The sequence below is a fragment of the Neoarius graeffei genome, chromosome 18 (assembly GCF_027579695.1).
Source record: "Neoarius graeffei isolate fNeoGra1 chromosome 18, fNeoGra1.pri, whole genome shotgun sequence".
Taxonomy (NCBI): domain Eukaryota; kingdom Metazoa; phylum Chordata; class Actinopteri; order Siluriformes; family Ariidae; genus Neoarius; species Neoarius graeffei.
The window spans coordinates 18,669,103-18,693,191 of NC_083586.1; the positions used below are offsets into that span (position 1 = coordinate 18,669,103).

At 41.7% G+C, this 24,089-nt stretch overlaps 1 protein-coding gene across 4 annotated transcripts in view; it reads right to left on the reverse strand.

The window, feature by feature from the left end:
- The window catches only part of prkag3a (protein kinase, AMP-activated, gamma 3a non-catalytic subunit), a 41,905-nt gene that overhangs the window by 14,129 nt on the left and 3,687 nt on the right, over positions 1-24,089 (reverse strand). For 2 of the 4 annotated variants that reach the window (XM_060898488.1, XM_060898489.1), the window contains 4 exons: positions 20,629-20,735; positions 5,008-5,089; positions 1,732-1,790; positions 1,361-1,421 (listed from right to left, as the gene is read on the reverse strand). In XM_060898488.1, the coding sequence (XP_060754471.1) occupies positions 1,361-1,421; positions 1,732-1,790; positions 5,008-5,089; positions 20,629-20,735 (309 nt within the window). Of the gene's footprint in view, positions 1-1,360; positions 1,422-1,731; positions 1,791-5,007; positions 5,090-20,628; positions 21,640-24,089 lie in introns of those variants that run through there. The other 2 variants (XM_060898487.1, XM_060898486.1) reach the window with 2 other exon arrangements.

Here is a 24,089-nt window from a genome sequence, read left to right on the forward strand (position 1 = left end):
TTCTCCTCCAAACACGACAAGTTGAGTTTTTAACCAAAAAGTTCTATTTTGGTTTCATCTAACCATATGACATTCTCCCAGTCCTCTTCTGGATCATCCAAATGCTCTCTAGCAAACTTCAGACGGGCCTGGACATGTACTGGCTTAAGCAGGGGGACACGTCTGGCACTGCAGGATTTGAGTCCCTGGCAGCATAGTGTGTTACTGATGGTAGCCTTTGTTACTTTGGTCCCAGCTCTCTGCAGGTCATTCACTAGGTCCCCCCGTGTGGTTCTGGGATTTTTGCTCACCGTTCTTGTGATCATTTTGACCCCACGGGGTGAGATCTTGCGTGGAGCCCCAGATCGAGGGAGATTATCAGTGGTCTTGTACGTCTTCCATTTTCTAATAATTGCTCCCACAGTTGATTTCTTCACACCAAGCTGCTTACCTATTGCAGATTCAGTCTTCCCAGCCTGGTGCAGGTCTACAATTTTGTTTCTGGTGTCCTTTGACAGCTCTTTGGTCTTGGCCATAGTGAAGTTTGGAGTGTGACTGACTGAGGTTGTGGACAGGTGTCTTTTATACTGATAAGGAGTTCAAACAGGTGCCATTAATACAGGTAACGAGTGGAGGACAGAGGAGCCTCTTAAAGAAGAAGTTACAGGTCTGTGAGAGCCAGAAATCTTGCTTGTTTGTAGGTGACCAAATACTTATTTTGCCGAGGAATTTACCAGTTAATTAATTAAAAATCCTACAATGTGATTTCCTGGATTCTTTCCCCTCATTCTGTCTCTCAGAGTTGAAGTGTACCTATGATGAGAATTACAGACCTCTCTCATCTTTTTAAGTGGGAGAACTTGCACAATTGGTGGCTGACTAAATACTTTTTTGCCCCACTGTATATAACCAACACTAAGTTGAACTATTACTGGTATAGTTCATTGATAAGTGTAATGTGGAAATAAAAAATTCTGTAATTAAAATTACATAAAAATAAAACGTTTGGGAAAAAAAAAAATTTATAGCTAGAAAACTTAATCCAAACTACATTTCTGTAGGAAATGGAAAACATTGATAATTTTTTTTTTTTTACAAAACTACGGCGATTAAAAATTGAAAGTAAAATCCATAAAATGAAATATTAAATGCAATTAATTCCACATGAAATGCACTAAAATTAAAGTTAATATAACGGACAAAAACAGAAATGAAAAAAAAGCATTAATGTAATAGATATTTCTCTTCTCTGAACATTTGTTTTGTTATAATTTAATGGAAATTTGAAAAAATGCCACAGCTTGCTCGCCTATTAGAATATACAGTAGTTGTTCTCATATACAGTCAGCCTGATATCATCGACATAATGCAGCTCATTTACTTTGAAATGAATCACCTCTCCATGTCTGAATCTTGTGATCCTCCAGCTCGTAAATTTGAACCTTTAAGGGACGGAAAAACAAACAAACAAACAAACAAACAGGAAAATTATTCTGGCGGGGTGAAGACAATAAAACATTTCAGACAGGAAATTTCAAGAAACAGTTTGGCTCAGAAATGTACACAATGCACAGTGTTCGCTGGATGTGAAAAGTATTCGATGGACCATCCTATGATGTTACTCCGTAGCTCTGAAGATTCAGATACCAAAGATGTTTCGTTAAAAATATTTGGAAAGAGGTGAACACTGTGGAAGTGTTATATTTGGCTGAACTACTGTATTTCTTGAACACGTCTGGTGTCTCTACTGACCATTGGGGATTTATAGAAGCGATGGAGAATGCTGATGAAGTCTGTGATGGTCAGCATGCCTGCACATCGTGGAAGAAAGGAAACGGTGATAAATATTGAAAATATAAATATCGTATCATATTCAGTATCATAGTTGAGTCAAATTCAAACCTCTATGAAATAAACTACGAACTTGATCAGAAACAGTAGTCTTTGGATTTGCGCAAATGGGGCGGAGTTTGCCAAAAACAGAATTGTGTTTCTGTTACAATGCGATTCTGACATTAAGCACATTTTCTTGTGCAATATCAACTCAAACGAGGAGCAGCATTAGGTCATTGGCATTATTATACATACGGGACACTTTTTCCATGGAATAAAAACGTGTGTTCTATTCCCTTCTAGTGGGTTCATTGATGGCATGCAATATTGTCATCGTATTGCTTATACTGCATGTATTACATCACTCTCCCCAATGGAGAATGAGCCTGCAATATTGTTATAATATTGCACGCTGTCAAGACGACACAAAGATCCAATGACAAAACTTTTCTGCTGCGCATGCAGAGAAAAGACGGGGTTAATTCAGTGATCGGATGAAGCACTAAACGAATAAACTGAAACTAAAGATGCGCTGAACACCCGAAAGGCTATCAAAACTTCGTTATATATTCTTCATGCATATTTACAAGAGAAAAACATACCGACGGACATCGAATAACTGGAAAAGAGACACATCGGAGACGTAAAACTTCTGCGCTAGTGAGTGACTGACAGTTTGTACACGAACATGGCCAAGAGGTTTGCTTCGTTAAAAGTGGAAGATTTAGAGAGAAAGACGCGCTGAACACCCGAAAGGCTACCAAAACTTCACTGGATGTTCTTCCCGCATATTTACAAGAGAAAAACATACCAACGGACATCGAAAAACTGGAAAAGAGAGCAATAGCGGAAATATAAAGTTCTACTTGGAGGTGAGGAAAAGCGACGGAGACTTTTCCAAGAGGACTTCACTCGTGGACTTCACTCAGTAAAGCCCTTTTGTTTTGAACAACTGCAACGTAACAATTAACTCCAACCAAAAGTAACTCTGAACTTGAACTGTCAACCTGTACATAGCTTGTATATAAGTTGGGTTGTTGTTCAGACTTTTAGGACTTGTACCATTTTTATTGTTAGAACTTTGACTTTGTACAGTACATTGGATTGACAGAACACTGAATTACATTCGATCAGAATCAGCATTGCTAAGTTACCGCCCTGTTCTTAACTTTTTGTAAAATCGATAATTGTTCCATTGAATGTGTATGTATAAACAATAATAATAATTTTGCTGGCTTTTTTTGTGGTATATCAGATATATTCCATTCAGCTACTCGTCTTCAACTTGTTCAATATCATGTTAGCTGAATGGAATACAGATGTGGTCAGAAGTTTACATACAGTGGCATGAATGCCATCTTGGATATGAATGTCATGGCAATATTTGGGCTTTCAGTAATTTCTTTGAACTGTTCTTTTTCTGTAGCATAATGATTGTACAGCATACAGATTTAATTAAAAAAACACACTAAAATTTGTGCACCAAATTCTAATTTTCTTTGGGTTTTCTGAAATCAACACAGGGTCAAAATTATACATACAGCACACCTAATATTTGGGTAAAACGTCTCTTTGCAAGATTCACCTTGACCAAACATTTTTATTTACCATGAACAAGCTTCCAGCAGAATTCTGGTTGGATATTTCACGACTCTTCATGGTAGAATTGGTAGAGTTCAATTAAATTATTCGACTTGACTTATAAGCACGGTCCATATATTTTCAATAGGATTGAAGTCAAGACTTGTTCGTTAGCCTGCTTTATCCTCCACAACCAGCTCTGATGCGTGTTTGGGTTCATTGTCCTGTTGTAAGTCCCAAGTCGTGTTCAAGTTTCTGATGGTTTATGCTGAAGAATTCTGAGGTCGTCCTCCTTCTTCATTATTCCATCCACTTTGTGCAATGAACCAGTTCCACTGGCAGCAAAACAGCCCCAGAGCATGATGATCCTACCACCACCACCAGCTGGTACAGTGTCCCTCTGTACATGGTGGTCATTGTGGCCAAACAACTCAATCTTTGTCTCATCTGACCATACAGCTTTCCTCCAGAAGGCTTTTTCTTTGTCCGTGTGATCAGTTGCAAACTTTAGTTAAGCTTGAAGGTGTGAATTTTGGAGCAGGGGGTTATTTCTTGGATAGCAGCCTCTTAGTCCATGGTGATGTAAAACTCACTGAACTGTAGACAGTGATCCATCGGCTTCCAGTTCATGGCAGGGCTGTGCCATGGTGGTTCCCAGGTTGTTCCTGACCATCCAAACCAATTTCCTTTCAGCTGAGGGTGACCGTTTGGGTTTTCTTGAAGCAAAGTGGCTTGGCAAAGTGACTACACCTCACAATAACTTGCATACAATTGTTTGAATGGATCTTGGAATTTGCACTTGTTGAGAAATGGCTCCAAGAGACATTCCAGAGTTGTGTATATCTGCGATCCTCTTTCTCAGATCTGCACTGAGCTCCTTGGACTTTCCCCATTGTACTGCGCGTTGGTCAATACAATGAGTGCTGTAAACAAACCCTTTTTATGAAGGCACAGAGAAGCTACCAGCTATAGTCAATCATGATCACTAACAGGAAATTAAGAGACCTCGGCCTTGGCAAGATAAGAGACATTTTGGAAGTTTCAGCACCTCTGAATTAATAATCTAAGTCAGTGTATTGTTGAGTTCAGAAAACCCAAAGAAAATTAAAACTTGTGCACCAAATTCTAGTGTTTTTTTTTTAATTAAAGCTGTATGCTGGACAATCATTCTGCCACAGAAAAAGAACAGTTCAGAGAAATTACTGAAAGCCCAAATATTGCCGTGACATTCATATCCAAGATGACATTCGTGCCACTGTATGTAAACTTCTCACCATAGCTGTATATCTGATATACCACTCAAAGCCAGCCAATATTATTTCATTATTTTATAAATTGTGAATTAGAAGCGGTTTAAAACAGCGTCCATCACATATATACACACATTACGACCTCAATTTACTTTCTTGTGGCTTCATTAAAACGTGTGAAACCACTTAAAACACAAAATAAAAGCGCTTACGTGCTGGATCAAGTGCCATTTTATCATCTGAATTGGCTGCCTGAATGCGTATGACTTTCCAACTGTAACTTCTGAACTTAAGGAAGTTTGATTTGCATACGGTTTGTATTTGTACCCAAGAGAAAGTGTGCTTGATTATTTATGTGTCTTACCCACAAATCTCTGCAGTTTGCTGTCCCATAGCGGCGCTGCTCGTAAACCGTTTGCCACTAATGCAAAGAAAGCTTTCTTTACCTATAAATAAATAAAATATAGTGATTATCAATTTTATTCACCACTGTAAAAATAAATAAATAAATGTGTACACACACACACACACACACACACAGTGGTGCTTGAAAGTTTGTGAACCCTTTACAATTTTCTAGATTTCTGCATAAATATGACCAAAAACATCATCAGATTTTCGCACAAGTCCTAAAAGTAGATAAAGAGAACACAGTTAAACAAATAAGACAAAAATATTATACTTGGTCATTTATTTATTGAGGAAAATGATCCAATGTTACATATCTGTGAGTGGTAAAAGTGGTGTGACCCCCTTGTGCAGCAATAACTGCACCTAAACGTTTGCGGTAGCTGTTGATCAGTCCTGCACACCGGCTTGGAGGAATTTTAGCCCGTTCCTCCGTACAGAACAGCTTCAACTCTGGGATGTTGGTGGGTTTCCTCACATGAACTGCTCGCTTCAGGTCCTTCCACAACATTTCCATTGGATTAAGGTCAGGACTTTGACTTGGCCATTCCAAAACATTAACTTTATTCTTCTTTAACCATTCTTTGGTAGAACGACTTGTGCGCTTAGGGTCGTTGTCTTGCTGCATGACCCACCTTCTCTTGAGATTCAGTTCATGGACAGATGTCCTGACATTTTCCTTTAGAATTCGCTGGTATAATTCAGAATTCATTGTTCCATCAATGATGGCAAGCCGTCCTGGCCCAGATGCAGCAAAACAGGCCCAAACCATGATACTACCACCACCGTGTTTCACAGATGGGATAAGGTTCTTATGCTGGAATGCAGTGTTTTCCTTTCTCCAAACATAACGCTTCCCATTTCAACCAAAAAGTTCTATTTTGGTCTCATCTGTCCACAAAACATCTTTCCAATAACCTTCTGGCTTGTCCACGTGATCTTTAGCAAACTGCAGACGAGCAGCAATGTTCTTTTTGGAGAGCAGTGGCTTTCTCCTTGCAACCCTGCCATGCACACCATTGTTGTTCAGTGTTCTCCTGATGGTGGACTCATGAACATTAGCCAATGTGAGAGAGGCCTTCAGTTGCTTAGAAGTTACCCTGGGGTCCTTTGTGACTTCGCCGACTATTACACGCCTTGCTCTTGGAGTGATCTTTGTTGGTCGACCACTCCTGCGGAGGGGAACAATGGTCTTGAATTTCCTCCATTTGTACACAATCTGTCTGACTGTGGATTGGTGGTGTCCAAACTCTTTAAAGACGGTTTTGTAACCTTTTCCAGCCTGATGAGCATCAACAACACTTTTTCTGAGGTCCTCAGAAATCTCCTTTGTTCGCGCCATGATACACTTCCACAAACATGTGTTGTGAAGATCAGACTTTGATAGATCCCTGTTCTTTAAATAAAACAGGGTGCCCACTCACACCTGATTGTCATCCCATTGATTGAAAACACCTGACTCGAATTTCACCTTCAAATTAACTGCTAATCCTAGAGGTTCACGTACCTTTGCCACTCACAGATATGTAATATTGGATCATTTTCCTCAATAAATAAATGACCAAGTATAATATTTTTGTCTCATTTGTTTAACTGGGTTCTCTTTATCTACTTTTAGGACTTGTGTGAAAATCTGATGTTGTTTTAGGTCATATTTATGCAGAAATAGAGAAAATTCTAAAGGGTTAACAAACTTTCAAGCACCACTGTATATATGAATTTTATTAGTCTGAAAAGGAAGAAAGCCTCAAAGGCTTTATGTTCTTCGGAAAATCTAAGGGTAGTATCTCATTGGGCTGCGACAGCCCGCAACTAGTTGGAGACACAACAATTGCGATAAAAATATGCGAATTAGCGACAATTTTCACTTGGAATCACACTGAATCGATCTTCACATATTTTACCGCAATTGTTGTGTCTTCAACTAGTCGCAGGCTGTCGCAGCTCGGCTTTCCCTCAGCAGGCAGGGAAGTAGAGGAAGCCTCACGGAAACTGACTTAAGGGTTCGCGATGGCTTTGCGACACCGGCGACGCATTCGCGGCTATTTTGAGAGAAATTTTGTTGCACAAATTTTTTGAACGTGTTCAAAATTTCAGCGACGAAGGAGTGACACTTTGTGACTCATGCGAAGAAATTGCGAAGCCCTGCCAATGTTTCAAGACACTTTTGAAACTCTCTCACGAATGACGTTTGCGATTTGTCGCAAGCTGTTGCAGCCCAGTGAGATACTGGCTTTAAGTGTTTTAAGAAAGAACTAAATAATGCAACACACGACTTCCGGTGGCTACCCAGGTGTGATGCACGTGTAGTTCTGAGCTCCGTCTCAAAAGTCCGATAACCTACAAAATATCCTACAATTCGGAAACTATTTTGGTTTAACTGACGTCTAAATACCGCTACATAATGTCGAGCGGGAGAGGAGCGAAAAATAAATCGTCTACGGACGAGTCAGCGGGCAAAAAGAAAGTTGTGGGCCAAGAACCGGAGGACACTTCAAACGCAGCCATTTTGTTAGCATTGCGCGAGCAAGAAGAAAGGCTAACCGGAAAAGTTAAGTTGGCTGTAAGAGAGCCAGTCGAGGAAATGCTGGCCGGTGAAATACAAGCCCTGAAAGCTATGATTGAAGCCTCCAATTCGGCAGTGAACAAACTTAGCGGGGATATTGCACAGCAAACCGAGGTCAGTAGAAAGTTGCAAGGGAGGCTAGACGCTACATCGGCTAACATCAGAGCAGTGAAACACGATGTTGGTGACCTCCAGAAAGAGCTACTGAACCTCCGCCAGAAAGTCGCGGAGATGGAGGACAGATCACGGAGGTCTAACCTCCGACTTGTCGGCCTACCAGAGACAGCGGAGGGGGAAAACGCTATTCAGTTTTTACAAGATAACTTGCCTCTGTGGATCCCCTCCCTGGCTGGGGAGAAAATTGAAATTCAACGGGCTCATCGTACACCACTCAGGACAAGACCAGCCGTCCTCGGACCCTCATCTTCCGGCTACTTCGTTACCAGGACAGGGAGAAAATTCTCAATGGAACCAGTGCCCTTGCGTCCGCACCTACACACCAGATAACCAGCGAGGGGCAGACAAGACATCGACATCCAGGCTGCTGTTCTTTCCCGACTACAGCAACGACACCGCGCAGAGGAGGAAAGCCTTCGATGTGGTGAGGAAACAACTTGCCAACAGAGGGCTACGGCCGTTCCTGAGATATCCTGCAACCCTGAAGGTTAGACACAACGGCTCGCTGCATTTTTTTGAAAGTGTGGCAGATGCGGAGACCTTTATGGCCAGGCTCGACCGGAGCCCTCGCTCAACATCCAGTGAAGCCGGCACCCCCCGCGTTTCTTTCCCCACCATATCGGTTGATGAGGGACCCTCGGCGGATACTTTTCCCGCCTCAACTTGATCCAGACAGCGGATCACTTACCGTATTGTTTCATGCTGCTTACTCTCCTCTAGACTGTACTAAGTATTTGGCTTAGATTTACTTAAAGCATGCTACCTTTTAATACTGATGGAGTTACTTTAAGTTTTCAGTTCAGGTTAATGCAGACTGATTCTGTGGAGATAATTTTAATCAAAGCCCAATTTTGTCTCACAAGTGGATGGTTAATTAAGTTAATGTTTCCGATACCCATACGGGCTCGGACGGGAGGCGTGCATCGCTGTTGAGACCACAGTTAGTCGATTAAGGCTACGTTCACACTGCAGGCTGAAGTGACTCAAATCCGATCTTTTTGCCCATATGTGACCTGTATCCGATCTTTTATTGACAATATGAACGACACAGATCCGATTTTTTCAAATCCGACCCAGGCCGTTTGGATATGTGGTGCTAATTCCGATTCCTATCCGCTCTTTTCATATGCGACTTCAGTCTGAACCGCCAGGTCGCATTCATCCGACTTACATGTCATCAACAAGCCACGAACGTCACTATTCTGCGCTGAAGTAGGCGGCGGGTCTCTCAAAAAAAGTTACAACAACACGGCGCATAATCACGGACGCAGATAGAGGGTGGGACTCGTCCCACCCAGATTTAAATTCACCTCGCTCGGTCCCCCCCACTTATAGGGAGGAAAAAACGTCTATGCTGTCTTTCTTTGCATAAGGCAAACCTCACGGAAAAATCAAAAGACTAATTACCATTCGGTTTATTGAGGTGCACAGCAGTGTATACATAGTTGCAACAATTCACATAAAACAAAACAAAGACTGATATTCGGTTGGTTGAGCTGCGCAGACTGCACAGGTTGCGAGCTCGAGCTTGGTTGCTATGGTAACCCACAACAAGTTTGACAGGCATATCGGGGTTGGGGTTGGTTTGCCGGCAGCTTTGTCCCCCCCAGTTTTTTGTCCCCCCCAGTTCAAAAAACGTATCTGCGCCCCTGCGCATGACATCAATGCGAGGGACGCTTCGGGCTGTGAAGGTTCTGAATCTTCTCAATGGAAGGATGCAGAGGTTAGGGAGCTGATTTCCATTTGGGGGGATGCAGCTATTCAAGCTAGATTGGATGGGTCATACCGCAACCGGGCGGTTTTACTTCCGTAAACACTGGCCATGCTCACTGCGTGCGACGTCGTCGTATCCTGCAATGCGCATGCGGAACACTTTTAGGTCGCTTTTCGTTCATACTGAGGATCACATACAAGTCGCATATATTTGTTAATGTGAATGACCTCACAAAAAAATCGGATTTCACAAAAAAATCGGAATTGAGCATTAAGCCTTGCAGTGTGAACGTAGCGAAAAAAATCCCTTTTTGTTTGTTTTTAAATTTTTATTTTCTTCTCCATCCTAAGAGAACATTTATTATCTCTTGCGGATGGATTGTTTTGTTGTAAATGTTCTGTGTTTATTGCCTGAGCCTTGCCATTTATGTAGAAGTTGTTATATGTTTTTTTCTGATTTGCTTGTTTTACATTTGAGGAGCCCCATTTTGCGTAGACCTACATGTGTTATCCTCCAGGTGATAAGATGGCACAAGCTTGTATATGAGTAGCTCCTTTAATGTAATGTCGTGGAATGTACGGGGCCTAAATTCTCCAGTAAAACGCACCAAATGCCTAGAATTCCTTAAACGTAAAGAGATCGCCATTGCTTTGATCCAAGAAACGCATCTGAAAACAACTGATATTTATAGGTTTCAGAATAGGTTTTGTAAGTGTGTTGCTCATTCTTCTGCGTCAAATAGGACAAAGGGAGTAGCTATTTTATTCAGTAGGAAGTTAGGGGTGGGTGAAGGTGGAAAAATCAGGTAATGATAACATTGGCAGAATGAGTTACATTTGTGTTACAATTAACAATACAAAAATTTGTCTTGCATCAATATATGCCCCAAACATCCATGATCCAAATTTCTTAAGCTCAATCTCTAATACTCTCTTATGCCGCTTTTCCACTACAAACGCGGCTGAGTCGGGCTGAGCCGTGCCGTGCTGAGTCGAGCTGAGTGGGGCTGTTGGAGTTGCATTTCGACTACAACCGCGCTGAACCGTGCTGGCTGGAAGTGGGTGGACACATTGGGTGGAGTTAGCGAAAGTGGGTGGACGTCAGGTGATGTCGTTAAGCAGTGCAAACAGTGACATCACTGACCTTTTAAGCGGTAGTCTCACGACCGGGATAGTAAACAATAAACATGGAGTCGTTAGTGTTGCTGGTCTTGGTTCTGTGGCTTGTTGTCACCGACAACGCCAACAGATACTGGCAAGAGCGTATAGATGAGGTGAGGCGCATAAGGCTTCAGAAATTCTCGTAATTCGTAATTCTTCTTCTTCCGGGTTTACGGTGTTTACAGATCCCAGCGTGCTCGCGGGGCGTGTGTGGGAGTGTGAGGACACTCCTCCTCACCAATCAGTGCACAGGGGAGTGTCTGCTCACGCCCCCAGCCTCACTCGGCTCGCTTTGGCTCGCTTCAGCCCCACTCCAAAACGGTGCGAGTTTTAGGGGCTAAGCAGGGCTGAAACGAGCTGAGTCGTGCTGTTTTTTGGTAGTCGAAACGCGAGCTGTGTCGGGCTGAAGTGAGCTGAAAAAGGGTAGTGGAAAAGGGCCATTAGACCTTCCAGGTCATCAGCTAATAGTTGGGGGTGACTTTAACCAGGTGTGTGACACAAATTTAGACAAATCTGTAGGTGCAAGCTCAACTCAGGACTCCCCTCGTGGGATTAACACCTTTATTTCCGAGCTTAATATTATTGACCCATGGCGCTTAAGGAACCCTTCAGTTAAGAATTATACCTTTTTCTCGGCCAGACACAAGACGTACTCAAGAATTGATTACATGTTCATTTCTGCCTCCCTGAATCACTGTATCAATTCCACCGATATCCTTCCTATTATAATATCAGGTCATGCCCCTGTGTTATATAGCTTTAAGTTCCTACCGACATGCAGGAAGGATACATACAGGTGGAGTTTCAATACAACATTACTTCAGAATGCAGATTTTTTGAAAAAAACTAAAAAATAACCTTAAAGTATTTTTAGAAATTAACTCAGAGACGGCAGCCTCACCCCAAATACTTTGGGAAACTACTAAACGCTTTATAAGGGGAGAGGCTGTCATTTGCCACTCATTTGAAGGCGACCAGGAGACGCAGGGTTACGCAATTGGAAGATGAGAAGGGCAATTCCATGTAAATGTCAACCTCACCATGCAAAAATAAAGCAATATGTAATACATCAAAACCACTCCCAGAGATATCACCTAGGCCTGTATTTTACAGATGTGAATAAGTTGAACCAATTTGTAACCAACCTAATATGTCACTGTCAGTCTTTCTTTCTTATAATGTAAACCCCAAGCTAAAACCAACTTTGATCATGTACAATTCTATATTATTGCCACAAGCCACAGAAATGTATGCTAAAATCCACAAAACAGCAAAACAATAGCCATCCTAAATATTATTTAAGAACTTTGATAGTTTTAGCTGATATTTAGAGAGTTTTTCAAAGGGTTATGGTGGTTAAATTGCTGATTTTCTAAACATACGCCATGTCTATTTCAGACGCGTCACATCCATAACGGAATTTCGTCACATCCATAACGCTGACTTTTCCTTCCGAAACTCTGCATGAAATACAAAATATTTTAAACAAAGATTTTTTAATATTCACCTTGGACCCCTCTATCAAATGGATATCTCCATTTCGACATTAGGTTTACAATTTCACAGAGTTTGATAAAAATGTACAGTCACCCAAGAAAAGTGATACTTTTTCTGTCACATCCATAACGCATCTTTTATTGGCGTTTTCTGGCATGCCCTAGATGTACTATGGGAATTGTTCTTGTTCTATCACTTCTCCAGTATGGTACAGCCTTAAAATATGCAACACCTGTTTAAATACTGGGAGACAATAAAACATGCACTGGGTCATTTGTTGCCATTTTGAGTTCAAGTGTCACGTCCATAACGCTGGAATTGCTCAGATACGGACCTTGGAATCAAACCTAAAACAGCAGTTTTCTGAACAAAATCACTCAGCCCTGAAATTCGAACTGAATAATCTGCTTAAGGCCAAAGCTGAGTTTATAATTCATCGTACAAGACTCACATATTATGAGCAGAGTGAAAGATCAAGCAAGCTTTTAGCTGCCAGATTAAAACAAAATGAATCCTATTCCACTATTAGTGCAATCCAAACATCGTCCGGATCAATCACCTATGACCCAGGTGAAATAAATAATACTTTTGCGGAATTTTATTCTCATGTCTATATGGCGGACCCTGCTCCTGACTTGCCTGCCCTTAAATCGTATCTGTCGGAACTTAAATTACCATCACTAGCTGTCAATGATGCAGAATCCCTTGAAGCACCACTTACTCTTTTAGAACTTAAAGAGGCATTGAGCTTGATGCAAAAAGGGAAATCGCCTGGTCTTGACGGGCTTCCTCCAGAGTTGTTTTTGGTACTGTGGGATGTCATTGGGCCATTGCTTTTAAATTCGCTTAACTATGCTTTAGACACTGGTTCCTTTCATCGTGATCAAAATACATCTCTTATATCAGTCTTACTTAAGAAAGATAAACCACCTTTGAGACGTGGTAGTTACAGGCCGATATCACTTATCACAACAGAACTGAAGCTTTTTGCCCAAGTGTTAGTCAGAAGATTGGAGCCATGTGTAGGTAAATTAATTCATTGCGACCAAACAGGATTTTTAAAGAGGAGACTTGCATCAGATAATATCGGACGCCTTTTCCATACATTACAGGTGTCAGAATCGGATAGGGGCAATTCCATGTAAATGTCAACCTCACCATGCAAAAATAAAGCAACATGTAAAACATCAAAACCACTCCCAGAGATCTCACCTAGGCCTGTATTTTACAGATGTGAATAAGTTGAACCAATTTGACCCCGTCCACACGTAGCCGGGTATCTGCTAAATCGAAGATATTTTTCTACGTTTTGGCCTGTCATCCACATGAAAACACATCAAAAACGAATATTTAAAAAAACACTCCGGGCAAAGTGAAGATTTTTGAAAACTCCGTGTATGCCTTTTCGTGTAGACAGAGATAACCGGAGTTTTGCGTTTTAGAACGTCACAATCTGCGCCAAAAAAAATGACAACAAATCTGCCCTGACGTCAAACGTGCGACCTTTGTTTACTGCAGAAGCCAGATTAAGCGGCGATCCACGCGGTACCGAACCGACCCATTTCAGAGCCGACTCCCGACAGGGCACGCACATATCCCCCGACTGTTGACGAGTGCAGTCGCGATTGAAGCGACACGTGACAACTTAATAGCTTTGTGATTGGCTATTGGATATAGTTACTGTTAAATCCAACACTTGAAGATGCTACAGGCTGAATTACAAATGACACAACATGGAATATGTAGCGCACTATCTAGGCTGCATGAGCTATTATTCCCAACCTTAAATAGTGCACTTATATAGGGGAGTTAAAGCGATTTGGAATTCAGCCACACAACTTGAGCAGAGTGGCTTTCCAGCCCACTGTGTCTATGGATAAAGCTTCAGTCTATGGAATTACAGTATATACCTGCATTAGGTGCTACCAACACGTATTTCTCGCGCTAGAAATTGTGTTTAATGATGTCACGTGTTATATGCGAAAGATATGATTGGCTATTGCTAGCGACTCTCGCCGATCAGTCTGGCTCCCGATTAGTTTTTCGAATCGGCTGTGAGATGAGTCGGTACCATCGAAAACTAGTCTTTACGCCTGACTCGCGACTTCAGTTGGCTCGGTACGCTGAAAATCGGCGTAGTGTGCGGCTAGCTAAAGAGTAATGGATCGGAGTAGTGCCTTGAAAGCGTTAATTATTGTGCAGGTGCTATTTACTTGTTTAATTTTAGAAGCCCAACTACTGCTCCAAGAGCACAGGCGATGTGATTAGGGGGTAGGATTTGGAGAAATAATGCCATCTACAGGTTTGGAATGCTTATGAATGTGATTGAAAACGCAGATGTTCGGTTATGTGTGGAAGGGATTTTTTTCGAAGACGAGGTGGTGTGGATAAAACATTTTTCTAAACGGAGGGGGGGAAAATGTTCGGTTTTAAAAATACCCGGCTACGTGTGTACATGGCATTTGTAACCAACCTAATATGTCACTGTCAGTCTTTCTTTCTTATAATGTAAACCCCAAGCTAAAATCCACTTTGATCATGTACAATTCTATATTATTGCCACAAGCCACAGAAATGTATGCTAAAATCCACAAAACAGCAAAACAATAGCCATCCTAAATATTATTTAAGAACTTTGATAGTTTTAGCTGATATTTAGAGAGTTTTTCAAAGGGTTATGGTGGTTAAATTGCTGATTTTCTAAACATACGCCATGTCTATTTCAGACCGCGTCACATCCATAACGCTGACTTTTCCTTCCGAAACTCTGCATGAAATACAAAATATTTTAAACAAAGATTTTTTAATATTCACCTTGGACCCCTCTATCAAACGGATATCTCCATTTCGACATTAGGTTTACAATTTCACAGAGTTTGATAAAAATGTACAGTCACCCAAGAAAAGTGATACTTTTTCTGTCACGTCCATAACGCATCTTTTATTGGCATTTTCTGGCATGCCCTAGATGTACTATGGGAATTGTTCTTGTTCTATCACTTCTCCAGTATGGTACAGCCTTAAAATATGCAACACCTGTTTAAATACTGGGAGACAATAAAACATGCACTGGGTCATTTGTCGCCATTTTGAGTTCAAGTGTCACGTCCATAACGCTGGAATTGCTCATAAACACCCCGCAGCGATATTCAGCTTGGATGCGCTAAAAGCGTTTGATCGAGTGAGCTGGATATATCTGTGGCAGGTTTTGGAGAATTTCGGATTTGGCAAAAAATTTATATCAATGATCAAAACACTATATACCAACCCTTGTGCAGTTGTACAAACAAATAATATTCTGTCCAAAACATTCCATCTGCAGCGTGGAACTCGGCAGGGCTGTCCACTGTCTCCGCTCCTTTTTGCTTTGTCACTTGAGCCGCTAGCCCAGACGATTAGATTAGACCCACACATCTCACCCATCAATATACAAGGTACACAACATAAAATTTCGCTTTACGCGGATGATGTATTACTTTTTTTTTACTAGAATTTTTGAGTCTTTACCTCAAATACTTAAAAGTTTTCACCCAGTTCAGCCTATTTTCCGGTTATAAAATTAACTGGGATAAATCCCTCCTCATTCCTTTAAATGCCCCTGCAAAAGACCTCACTTTACCAGTTATTCAACATATTCAATGGCATAACTCTGCGTTTACATACTTAGGCATAATTATAACCAATTTCTCAGATATATCACATGCTAATTACAATAAGCTTAAAGCAGAGGCTGCATCAGACATTCAGAGGTGGTCTACTCTCAAGATGTCATTGCAAGGTAGAATTGCGATACTGAAAATGAATGTACTTGGCCGACTGAATTTCCTGTTCTCTATGATCCCTATACCCAGTGGCGGCTCCTGAATTTTTTTTCAGGGGGGGCAATTTTCCCCCGTTATGTCTACACGGACCGTAAATGTCCACAGGACTGAAGTAAATTGACCTAGGTAGCAAATCAACTGGCCGAACTTGTTTTTGCCTGGTAAATTCAGATATCAATATAGACAATATCTCTTCTCTCCAGTAGGTGGCAACACTAAACAAGTTAAAGTTGGCAAACTAAGGTAGCCTAGTAAACTAGACCCACCCGCCTAGCGGCCAAAAATATTTTTGCCTACGAGTGGCAAATATTCACATTTAGTCTGGCTTGCCAGGCTAAAACTAAGGAAGATTCATTGTGAAGCCTTCAAAGCAAAACATCTGGCATCACAATCAATTAATATTACATTACTCATTTGTTTTCTCATATTATTCCAGTATTCTATAAGAAGTAGACACAAATTCTTAATTATAAACATATTCTAATTTCTTCATTTCTAAAGAATGCAATTAAAGTGGCAGGATATAAATCCAAAACAAGTGTTTAATTTTTGAAAAAGATGAAGAAAAGCAGAACCATCAAACAAAACATGTGCAGCTTAATTATGTGGGGTTTTTTTTTATATGGAATTGCACCATTTTAACAACAAATAATTCTAAATAAATTCTGCAGGTTTTTTTCCCCAAGAATTCCTCCAGAAAGCCATGCCTTAAAAGGAAATTTAAAGTATTACAAGCATGTCAATGAACACAAAAGGCTTTAGTTATTTAGCTATATACACACAAGGTTACACAAGGTTTTGTAGTCAGTGCAACTTGGCTTAACAAGTTGGAAAAAAGGTAAGGTGCTGCTGGCTCCAATGAACACATACTGTACAATATATAAAAAGTGAAAATATGCTTAATTTACACCAAGTCAGAGAGAACTTGAGGCTACTGAAATATTCCAAGCATGGCAATGTTAAACTGCCATTGGTAAAACACACACACAAAAACAACTTTTGCCTAGTAAATTCAAATATCAGATATCACTGTACCGTCTGCTGTGCTACTTCCAGGGTGGAAGAGAACGCAAGGGTAGCAAAAAGAGCATTGACTACATCACAGCCAGCTAGCCAAGTTTTCCGGTGGTACCAGTTCTTGTTAAAACCTCTTGAGTAGGTCTTCTCCCCCTTCGGAGACACTTGCTTGATGTTTAAATTCGGTCTAGGAGGTCCTCGCTGTTTGATTGCCGTTTTCTCCTCATTGGTACGACGACTAAAGGGAACTTCTTTCAGAGACGCTATCGTATTGTTGCACTCAACACTCGCCGCCATCTTCATAGAATGTTCACACATTTCCCGCGCAAGTTGCGTTTTCCAGCCCAAAATTATGTTCAAAACCCGCTAAAATGCACTAAAAACCAATCTGGCAACACTTGCGCGGCGCAACAGGCGTATGACGTAAGCACGCTGCTTGTGCGAGCACATAAAACCCAATAGAAAATGCATTGGGAGCAGGATTTTCGAAAAAAAACGTACGTACCATTAGTGTCAATGGGAGATTTTGGGGCAAATCTGAACCTGACAGAAATCACCCCAAAAGGGCGTGGCTACACCAGGCGCGACCTTAGCCTGATTGGACAATGACATTACTGTTGCCGTGGTAGCAGGAGTAGATAAAAAAAAAAATCTCCCTCCCTGTTTGGGAGTGCGTCGCCCAAATCGCCCCTATTAACGAGCCTCCTCCACCTAATTATTTTGAGGAGCTACAGTCCATGACCAATAAATTCATTTGGAATGATGAGAGCTCGTATTCGTCTACGCACATTACAGCGACCAAAACACTCTGGAGGCTTGGCAGTCCCTGACTTTAAACTATGGACCTTTTTCACGTGACGTCACGACAAACGCGGCCGCCATTTTGGACGTGTACTACCAGTAGTTTACCACAGCCAGCATTGAGGAACGGCAGCAAAGAAAGTGTTTATTTTCAGCAAGACTTCCATCATGCCACTATGTTGTTGTGCACCTGGATGTAGTAACCATCAACAAACAAGGCAAGGGTTATCATTTTATCGGATCCCGGTAGATGCTGACCGACGGAGAAGATGGATAGCGGCATACCAACGCTTGTGTAGTGACCACTTTGTTGGAGGTAAGACGAATAAAATTAGCCAGAAAAGGCATTACATTGCTGTTAACATTCCAATCTAGTTTACTGTAATTATGATCTGGCAGCTATTTACACCGGATCCAGTGTAAATAGCCGCCGGAGCCAACGTCCGAGGTTCCGGAGCGCGCTTGCTCGCGGCCCGGCCGGACGTCGGCTCCGGCAGCTATTTACACTGGATCCGGTGTAAATAGCTGCCAGATCATAATTACAGTAAACTAGTAAATACAGTTTTCTGCATCTCGCTCCTTTTTCTTTTATGTTTGTCGCCTTCCTCGCATTCAAACCGATTTGAGCCAAAGTCCACTACATGTCCAAAATGGCGGTCGCGTTTACGAAGGTCACGTGACTGAAAAGGGTCCATATTACTGGTCATTTCAAATAAAGCAATTGACAATTTGGTGCAAAGAGAATGTAGTCACACCCTGGCGTCAGATAGAGAAAGAGATGGTAAAGCCGCATAGGATGATAGACATACTATTCTGTGGGCTGGAACCTAGATCTGTGTGTAGAAAGTTTGGACCAATTATAGGCAACTCCCTGAAAATTTGGTTTGCTGTCCAGAAACATATGGGGTGCAAGGTAAAGCTCTGTGACCGCTCTCCTGTTTGGTATAATTACAATCTATTACAGCATTCTGGTCCCTATTATAATGACAGTTAGGCTTCTGGAGGAATTTATACTCTCCAAGATCTGCATGATAGAAATGGTTTGATTTCGCTCCAAGAGCTTAAAGAACGTTATTCTCTCCCGGGGTTTCCTTGGTTCTTGTATTTACAGTTGAGATCTGCAATCCGTGCTCATGGAGTTCCATGGGACTCGCCTTTACCCTCTCATCCGTTGGACTCTTGGAACACCCTCTGCTGGATTAGTGTCTGTTATCTACAATGAACTGATATCTAAGGATGTTAAACCTTTGGGAGTGATCAGTTCTTGGAACCGTGAACTTGAGGGTCAGGGTTATAATCTGGACTGGGACAATATTTGGACCAACATACCCATCTCATCAAGAAATCCAGCACATCAGCTTATTCATTACAAGTTTGTGCACAAATTTTACGCCACACCATACAGACGATTTACAACGAAACTGACAGAAAATCCCAACTGTACAAAATGTGATCAGAACGTTGTTGGCACATATTTTTTGGGAATGTCCCTCTGTGTCTGGCCTCTGGATCAGGGTGCATAGTTGCCTTGAAAATATTTTAGGTTTTCCCATTCCTATGTACCCCCCTCTACTTCTATTCAATGATGACACCGCTCTCAGTGGCAATACCAGATTGGCACAGAGGAAAGTTATATTTGCAGGTTTAACGGCTGCTAAGAAGACAATAATACATTCATGGTTTTCCCCGGACACACCATCGGCAAAAGAGTGGCTAAACCATTTTAGAGACATTGCTGTTTTAGAAAGGTCATTGGCTGTCATACGTAAAGCACGAGCATCTACTGTGGAGGCCTGGGACGCTCTTGAGCAATTCCAGCGTTATGGACGTGACACTTGAACTCAAAATGGCAACAAATGACCCAGTGCATGTTTTATCGTCTCCCAGTATTTAAACAGGTGTTGCATATTTTAAGGCTGTACCATACTGGAGAAGTGATAGAACAAGAACAATTCCCATAGTACATCTAGGGCATGCCAGAAAACGCCAATAAAAGATGCGTTATGGACGTGACAGAAAAAGTATCACTTTTCTTGGGTGACTGTACATTTTTATCAAACTCTGTGAAATCGTAAACCTAATGTCGAAATGGAGATATCCGTTTGATAGAGGGGTCCAAGGTGAATATTAAAAAATCTTTGTTTAAAATATTTTGTATTTCATGCAGAGTTTCGGAAGGAAAAGTCAGCGTTATGGATGTGACGAAATTCCGTTATGGATGTGACGCGTCTGAAATAGACATGGCGTATGTTTAGAAAATCAGCAATTTAACCACCATAACCCTTTGAAAAACTCTCTAAATATCAGCTAAAACTATCAAAGTTCTTAAATAATATTTAGGATGGCTATTGTTTTGCTGTTTTGTGGATTTTAGCATACATTTCTGTGGCTTGTGGCAATAATATAGAATTGTACATGATCAAAGTTGATTTTAGCTTGGGGTTTACATTATAAGAAAGAAAGACTGACAGTGACGTATTAGGTTGGTTACAAATTGGTTCAACTTATTCACATCTGTAAAATACAGGCCTAGGTGATATCTCTGGGAGTGGTTTTGATGTATTACATGCTGCTTTATTTTTGCATGGTGAGGTTGACATTTACATGGAATTGCCCTCTTATCAGTGATCTTTCTGACGTAACATTGTTTGCGCGTATGCAGGGTGTACATCTCTTTTTATTTACTTAGTTGTATAATAAGTGTGTATGTTTATATGTCTTAAAAGTCTTTTATGGCAAGGCAAGGGCATTTTGTTTGTAATACAAGGTTCAAAATGTTCAATAAAAAAAGTTTGTCACAAAAAAAAAAAAAAATGCAACACACCTGCAGAGCTGTGTCGAAAATAACGAGCTTACAGCTGGTGGGAATGGCGTCGTAACAGGAGTGTTTCTTCATAAAGTTGAGGTAGGCCTCAGCTCCTGGGTCGGGCGCTGAAACGGAGACAGGAGACAGCAGGTGTGTGCGTGTTTGCATTCTCCTCGAACACTACGACAGACTAGCAAGGCCGTTCCCGTCAGAACCAGTACGGTATTCCTGTCCGCTCTTTTCCTTGCTGACTACAAATAAGAACGCGGTCACCTCGTGTCCTCGTCGTTTGAGTCGAAGTATAGAAACGTGTGCACTGTGGACGCAGAGTTAGTCACTGATCATGGAGTAACGTGAAGTCCATAAATACATCATAACGTCTTGTGACTGTCAGCTTTCCCAGCCGCCTGCATTTCTGGGCAGGGTGTCTGAGTCATCTGTTCTGCCACGTCCTGAAGGAGTTGGATGATAAATAGGATTAAAGACCAAACTCTGAGACAGGAACTGAGAATGTCTTCTTAAAATAGCTGCTGGTTCGGTTTCAGCTGCTGTGCCAGTCAGAGGATGCCATCTGATGGTTACGGAGTGGCATCTGCTAGTCACCTGTTAGTTATGGAAAGCTACCGGTCAGTTACAGAGTGGCACCTACTAGTTACTGAAAGGGATCTATTAGTTATGGAGTGGCATGCTTTAGTTACTGAGTGCCACCTCCAAATTACTGAATGGCATCTGTTAATTACGAAGTGGCACCAACTAGTGACTGAATGGCATCTGTTAATTATGACATAGCACCAATTAGTTACTGAATGGCATCTGCCAGTTACAGTGTGGCATCGTCAAGTTACAATCTGGCATCTGTTAATTATAATGAAGCATCAATTAGTTACTGAATGGCACCTGCCAGTTACAATCTGGCATCTGTTAATTATGACATAGCACCAATTAGTTACTGAATGGCATCTGCCAGTTACAGTGTGGCATCGTCAAGTTACAATCTGGCATCTGTTAATTATAATGAAGCATCAATTAGTTACTGAATGGCACCTGCCAGTTACAATCTGGCATCTGTTAATTATGACATAGCACCAATTAGTTACTGAATGGCATCTGCCAGTTACAGTGTGGCATCGTCAAGTTACAATCTGGCATCTGTTAATTATAATGAAGCATCAATTAGTTACTGAATGGCACCTGCCAGTTACAATCTGGCATCTGTTAATTATGACATAGCACCAATTAGTTACTGAATGGCATCTGCCAGTTACAGTGTGGCATCGTCGAGTTACAATCTGGCATCTGTTAATTATAATGAAGCATCAATTAGTTACTGAATGGCACCTGCCAGTTACAATCTGGCATCTGTTAATTATGATGTAGCACCAATTAGTTACTGAACGGCATCTGTTAATTACAAAGTAGGACTGAACGGTAACACAAACTGTCTACGCCTCTACATACCGACCCAAATAGTATATGTTTTTACAACCACATGCACCTTATTCTCTCGATCACATATATTTATTTATTTATATTGCTCCTGCTCAACTGCACTCTGTCAACACAGGCAAATGTGCAATTGTCACGCCTAATTATACAATACATATATGTTATTTACCAGCTGGGAGGTCCGTATGGTGAAATACCGTGACCGAGGTCTTGAAAGTAGTGAGCGAGGCCCTCTGGGCCGAGGTCAGTATTCAAGGCCGAGGTCACGGTATTTCACCATACGGACCGACCTTAAGCTGGTAAATAATATATTTATTTTTTTCTTTACCAAATTCTAACAGAAAACGAGAGCGCCCGAAAGGGAAAACCGAGCCGAGCCGCCATTTTGAATCCTCATTCACGGCTGTAATGCAAATGGCTTCCTCCTCGGTATACAAGTGCACTTCCATGGCAGGAAAAAAAACTGCATTTTGCCGCCTATGTAGTCCCCTATTTATACAAATAGGAGTCATTCAGGATTCAGCCATGTTTTTGCTCGACGTTAGCAACAGTTAGAGGTTTTTAGCTTTCTCCTGAAATCACACATTACATCACATTATCTGTAGCCGCTTTATCCTGTTCTACAGGGTCGCAGGCGAGCTGGAGCCTATCCCAGCTGACTACGGGCGAAAGGCGGGGTACACCCTGGACAAGTCGCCAGGTCATCACAGGGCTGACACATAGACACAGACAACCATTCACACTCACATTCGCACCTACGCTCAATTTAGAGTCACCAGTTAACCTAACCTGCATGTCTTTGGACTGTGGGGGAAACCGGAGCACCCGGAGGAAACCCACGCGGACACGGGGAGAACATGCAAACTCCACACAGAAAGGCCCTCGCCGGCCACGGGGCTCGAACCCGGACCTTCTTGCTGTGAGGCGACAGCGCTAACCACTACACCACCGTGCTGCCCTTCTCCTGAAATGTTTTCTTTTATTTCTTCTTCCTCAGGGTAGTAAAACTCGCTTTCGCTGTGAACACTGTCGCTATCGCTATCCATGCTGTAAAATTAATGCTATTCTCCTGAGAAACGCTGGCAAAAATGTATAAGATTTTTGATCATCTTATAAATAAATCTTATAAAAAAGATAAACGTTGACAAAAAAACCCGCAACTGTCTGTTGTTGTAAACGAGCGAGTCGCCAGAGGTCCGTAACTGGGGTCCGTATCATAGGATACGGACCCGCTCGCCAGCCAATCAGAGCGCAGGATTTGATGGAAACCGGACCGCGAAAAAAATTCACTTATCACTGTGCGAGAACCCGCTGACTGATTGTCATGCTGCATCATAGTTCACAGCCTAGATATATAGAATTAGATGTATTTTTTTGAAGCAGTTCTTGTATAGATTTTTTTTTTATTGACTCATCTACCTTTTTGCTTGAATATTTATCTTGTACAGGTCTGACTATCTTTTTTCCCCCTTAATACTAAGTGTCTGTATGACCCTCCAGCACATCGTGAGAGCAGCTGAGAAGATCGTCAGCAGCTCTTTCCCCTCCATACACGATATACACAGCACGCGCCTCACTCGGAAAGCCCTCTGCACGGCAGGTGATCCTACCCATCCGCTACACAGCTTTTTCAGCCTGCTGCCATCAGGGAGGAGACTATGGAGTCTCCGAGATAGAACCAGCGGACTGAGGGACAGCTCTGTCCACCAGGCGGTCAGGATGCTCAACTCTCTCCCTGCTCTGCCCCCCAATCAATACCAGACTTTGCCATCATCAAGAACTGGATCTTCTGTACTGTCCTGTACATATTGAAGTATTGACAAAGTAGACTTTGACGTTGAATACACCGACTGGATTGCTAGCTTCAGTTTCACTGTACTGTACGGTGCAGTGACAATAAAGGAATCTTGAGTGACACTTGTTCCCGAATGCTCGTCAGTGAGTGTCTGGTGTAACAGAAGTTATGTTTTACTCTGTAACTGATCAATGTGGATCTGAAAGCATCATTCATAAGACACGTCAGATTAGTCTGC